At 38.9% G+C, this 5,349-nt stretch overlaps 1 protein-coding gene and 1 long non-coding RNA gene across 2 annotated transcripts in view; one reads left to right on the top strand and one right to left on the bottom strand.

The window, feature by feature from the left end:
* Positions 1 to 1,049: 1,049 nt before the first annotated feature.
* The window catches only part of LOC103520324 (facilitated trehalose transporter Tret1-like), a gene marked incomplete at its 3' end in the record, with an annotated part of 11,611 nt that continues 7,311 nt past the window's right edge, over positions 1,050 to 5,349 (top strand). Inside the window, exon 1 of the mRNA XM_026831486.1 lies at positions 1,050 to 1,516. Within this exon, the coding sequence (XP_026687287.1) occupies positions 1,468 to 1,516 (49 nt within the window). The remainder of the gene's footprint in view (positions 1,517 to 5,349) is intronic.
* On the bottom strand, positions 2,633 to 4,385 carry LOC113471974. The gene is made up of 2 exons (XR_003394470.1): positions 4,242 to 4,385; positions 2,633 to 3,911 (listed from the first exon to the last, which is right to left on the bottom strand). It is a non-coding gene; the product is annotated as an uncharacterized LOC113471974 (long non-coding RNA).

Below are 5,349 nucleotides of genomic sequence, written 5' to 3'. Positions count from 1 at the left end.
CTCAATAAAAGTAGCCACTCAATTGTCTTCACGAGGCCAAGTGCACCCTGAACGCCAAGCACAGAGCCGAAAAAAAACTGCGGCCCCGCCGGGAATCGAACCCGGGCCTCCTACGTGCAAGCCTAGTGTGATACCCACTCGGCCACGGAGGTTGCTCCATTATATTTAACTCCAATTTTCATTTCAGAGTACAATGTCGGAATGGAGGCTCGTGTTTTGGCTCACGTTCATAATTCTGGCGGTCACCAATCTATTCTATCTCGTGTTCGGCTCGGCCGAAATACAACCCTGGAACGACCCCAACCCTGTAGTACAAAAGCCGCCCCCCCGAAGTGAAATAGAAATCGGCCCAGAACCCGAATAGAGTGCCCCAAAACCCGAATAGAGTGCCCCAGAACCCAAATAGGGGGATGCTTGTAGATTGAGTACGAATAGACTATCTTTGGACAAGCAACCACACTAGTAGATCATTGATGGCCGAGGCCACAAGTGAGCGTATTTGGATTAACTTCGGATCAAGCAATCTGATTGGGGTTGATTTCAAAAAATTCCGCCCGGGGCGGATTTTATCCTGATGGGATAATGTTCGTTCTCGGAACGGCTGGGTTTCTCCTATCCTGTCTTCCTTCTCTCTTCGATTTCGGGACGATAAGACCATTGCAGTTACAGTTCCCTCTGTCAAACCTCTTAAAGAAAAAAATCTCTTTTGGAAACTGCACTATATTCACTATAAACCATAGGAAATCAAAGATCATGCTCCATCGGAATTGGTTCCGTTTCTGAAAGCTAGGAATCGACCATTTATTTATAATTTTTACCCATTTGCAACTGCTCCATTACTACTAGATCAGTACTAGGTCCTTGGCTATCTATTCAAATAGAAAGCAAACTAACTAATCAAATTATCTACTTGCCAGCCTGGTTAGCTTAGTTGGTAGTGCGTCTGCCTTGTGAGCGCTAGGCCGCGGGTTCGATTCCCGCCCGGGGTGGATTTTATCCTGATGGGATAATGTTCGTTCTCGGAACGGCTGGCTTTTTCCTATCCTGTCTTCCTTCTCTCTTCGATTTCGGGACGATAAGACCATAGCAGTTACAGTTCCCTCTGTCAATCCTCTTCAAAAAAAAAAAATAATAAATAATACGTGTGTATATAACGCCTCCAAGTACGTAAAAAGATACTCTCTCAGTAAGTACGGTGTGATTGAAGATATTCTGGTATTGAACTTCTAGGACTGACCTCGCGAACTAATCATTGGAAGTAATCTGAATCTGTAATGGTTTGTGCGATGGACAAAGCAAGAAGATACTTTGTAACAGACCAACTCGGATTCCCATAAAAAGCCATCAGAAAAAGGAAATTCATTGTTCAAAAAGACTGAGATATTGGGAAGGTCCCAAGAAGATCAGAGAAAGTTCCAGGAAGGAATTTTACAGTCAATTAGCCCCCCATTAGCCATCCAGACAATTATGTTTGCAAACCCAGGAATTCTTCGAGAATGCTGTGCAGCAGTCATAGGTAATTCATCAAATGGGTGTCCGGATAAAAGACCTGTTACATTTTTTTTTTTTTTTCACTTTTTTGTGAAAAATAAAATACATTGCCTAATATTTGTAATATGTATAAGTCCATCGAAGCGTAGACGCTTTAAATAGTAGTCGCCTGAGAAAATTAAGGGGTATACCTAAAAAAACTGATTACACAAAATTCAACTGATTGGCCATAAGGAGTGCGAAAATTAGCTGACTGAACACAAGGCAATATGCGAAACGGCTGTTAACATCGTTTGGCGAAAGAAAATTTCGGAGAAGTCGTACCATTTGTACGACAGGCCTAATATATGGTTTCTGATGATTATTAATTTTCCAATGTAAGGAGGGTCTAATGTCACTCCAACAGACTTTTATTAGTAGTCATTAGCAATATCTTAGTTATCTATAGTGAGCTCAGTCTGTAAAATTTAGATTTTGTGACATGGGCCTTTCTTTCGGGCACCCATTCAGTTATAGTTATTTAGACTCTTCATTGGTTACCTATACATGTTATAATTCAATTATTGCCTAGGGCAAACTCTACCATTCAATCTTGTATGATCTTCAGGAATGATTTGTTTGATAACATTTTGGAATTTTAGAAAAGCACATGATGAGGAGAGGTCTTCATTTCTGATCGACTTCCATGTACCCTAGGAATTCAAAACAGCAGATAATACCATAATACGTATCTTAATCGTAGTAGTCTCCTATGTACATAAATATCTCTATCTACATAATTATTATGATAACTTGATAATGGCAGTGAACTACAAGGTTATCCAAGTATCTACAATGTAAGTAGTCTTGAGTTCAAGTTTCAAGATGTAGATATGTACGAGTAAAATAAATACGTACATTGTACATGCATAGGATAAACATGGAACAGGGAGGAGAGGTTTGATCTATGTTCTGATTCTGATTTCAGCTAACATGATGTCCTTTGGCTTAGGAGTCATCAATGGATGGACATCAGCCACACACCGTTATTTTGTCCCAGATCAGTCACCTATAGGTCCTTTGTCTCATTCATACTTTTCTTGGCTAAGTTCCATTCCATTCCTGTCAGCACTCCTAGGCTTGTTTGTCTGGGGTAATCTATCTGAAAGACTTGGCAGGAAACCTACTGGTTTCATACTGGGATTACCTTTCACTATCATGTACATACTTCTGTGTGTCAGTCACAATCAAACAGTGGTTCTGGTTGCCAGGTTTATCGGAGGTTTTGCCAATGTGGGCTGCATCATGTGTGTTACCCTGTATGTAAAGGAGATTGCTAGCGCTGAGATGCGACACAAGTTAGCCAACATGTTCAGCATGTCATTCGCTTTGGGTTCTGTCTACATCATTGCAGTGTCTGCGTTTGTATCCTACGACACACTGCATTGGATTCTGTTATCCATAAATCTCCTCTATTTGCTTCTTGTATGTTTCATCCCAGAGTCTCCAGTCTACCATATTAAAAACAATGACTTTCAAAAGGCCAGGAAGTCCTTGGAATGGCTAAGAAAGACAACAGATGAAACAGTCCTCAACTCCGAAATCGAAACACTAAAGAAACTTTTCATCAAAGAGTCTGGTATCAAGTTTCTAGATATCTTCAGAAACAAGTACTACTTCAAGTCCATGTTGATTGCTACTTTCTTACAGACTTTTATTCTCAACGCCACCGCATTTTCGTGTGTTATCACATTCAGTAGTTACATCATACAATCACTGATAGTAGTGCGCGATGTTTCCTTGTATAACATTGCTTTCACAATATTTCAATTGTTCGGATGTTTGGCATCTTTCTTCGTGAATAATATCTTGGGTAGACGAACATTCATTGTCTCCTCATGTATCACATATGCCGTATTCTTTTTCGTTATAGGCTTGTATTCATACATTCCGATACCTTACCACGACAAAGTTTCCCTCGTTCTTATTTATCTCTTTGTCTTTCTATTTTCTGCAATTACATTCCCCGTCATGTACATTTATTTCAACGAGATCATCAGTAGTGAGTCCAGTAATCATATCTTCACCATTATGATGTTGGGTAAGAACTTGGGCTGGTTTTGCACGGTCAAGCTGTTCACATACCTCTGGACACTTCTTTCTATAGACGACATCTTCTTAATTTTCGGTGTCACCACTCTAATAGTCGCTGGTATCAGTATGTTCTTCCCTGAGTCAAAAAATAAATCCTTGCAAACCATCAAAGCAGAGCTGCGTTCTTGAAAACCAATGTCTGACTGATGCATGGTCCTAGAGTGGTAAGTCAATGGCTAACGCTCATGTTGTACCTCAGGTTGTCACCAATGATGCCATGAACTTGAAAATAAATTCCCTCCATATTAATTGAAAATTCCCTCCCGAGCTTTATTTTTCCCTCCTGGCTGGAAACATTGCAATTGCATAATCATATATTTATGTTGAAGGGGTAATATATGCATTTTACTAATGATTAACCGACCTCTGTGGCTTTTCTTACAGTCATTACTACTTACCTATACCGGGTACCAATTATTCTTATTATTATGAAATCCCTACAGAAAAAAAAAAAAAAAAAAAAAATAACCGGGGGCCAAATTTTTTTATTTTTAATAAAACCCAAAAAAAAAAAAAAAAAAAAAAAAAAAAAAATCTGGATAACATCACACGACTTTCTATTACATTCACGAAATACGTATTTATTTGAAAAAAAAAAAACAAGGCAGACGCTCTACCTCACCAGATTAGGAGAACTTCGTTCACTAACGCCCCATGAGGCCGTGACGTATTCATGCCAATCAGACGGTATCAAGTAGAAACTTCTACTGATATTGAATCGAATAAAATGTTGGGACGCACTCAATACAGCAGCACCTACCGGTAGATTATCTACGTATGCATTTCGTAATGATAAGTTTATATTAGACTCGATACGTGGCCAGGTAGGAGGCACAATTGTCCTCTCAGCGATAAGTTTTTAATTAGACACACAAGTCAAGATACGTTCAGTGAAAAATTGAAAATTGTCCTCTCAATCACATACGATAAGTCGATATCAGATTTGAGTTTTTACAAATAGTGTGTGTTATGTTTTGTGTTCAATTGTAATCAGGGGAACAACGTGATTTTTGTTTGCTTTTCTTACGTAAGCGTCCGAAATTTTTTGATAAAAATATAAAACATCGCATTATCAGTACCTATTCATGATTCATTAAAAGTATTATTATGTTAAGGCAGACCGCCTTTTTATCCCTAGTGTACCGCGTCCATTTTTATTTAGGAGTTTAGGACTATTTCACTTGAAGCAGTTTTTAAGTGTTACAAAAGTGAGATACAAGATTTGACGGAAAAAATCTAGTTAAATAAAAACAAAAAGGACACTTTTTTATTTAAAGAGTTGAAATAGTGAAATCGGACGACTTTTCCTCGGAAACGGATTGATCAATTTCTTTTGAGGCGCTTTTAACATTACAGACAGTAGGTCGCCGAAATCAAATTTATTTTCGTTATTTGTTTTCGTTCTTCGTGTTCACAATTTTTTATCGCAGACACCGCGGTTCGCGCTAAAAAGTTTAAATTTAATTGCTAGTCGTTACGTCATACTTTAATTGAAGTTACGTCATAAAATAATAGTGGGTGGTTATAAAGTTAATACGTGTGTGCGCTAGGCCGCGGGTTCGATTCCCGCCCGGGGCGGATTTAATCCTGATGGGATAATGTTCGTTCTCGGAACGGCTGGCTTTCTCCTATCCTGTCTTCCTTCTCTCTTCGATTTCGGGACGATAAGACCATAGCAGTTACAGTTCCCCCTGTCAAACAAACCTCTTAAAAAAAAAAAAAAAA

Source organism: Diaphorina citri, unplaced genomic scaffold, assembly GCF_000475195.1.
Source record: "Diaphorina citri unplaced genomic scaffold, Diaci psyllid genome assembly version 1.1 scaffold3470, whole genome shotgun sequence".
Classification (NCBI taxonomy): domain Eukaryota; kingdom Metazoa; phylum Arthropoda; class Insecta; order Hemiptera; family Psyllidae; genus Diaphorina; species Diaphorina citri.
Note: the sequence above shows the minus strand (reverse complement) of the source record. Positions and strands in the feature narration are given on the sequence as shown.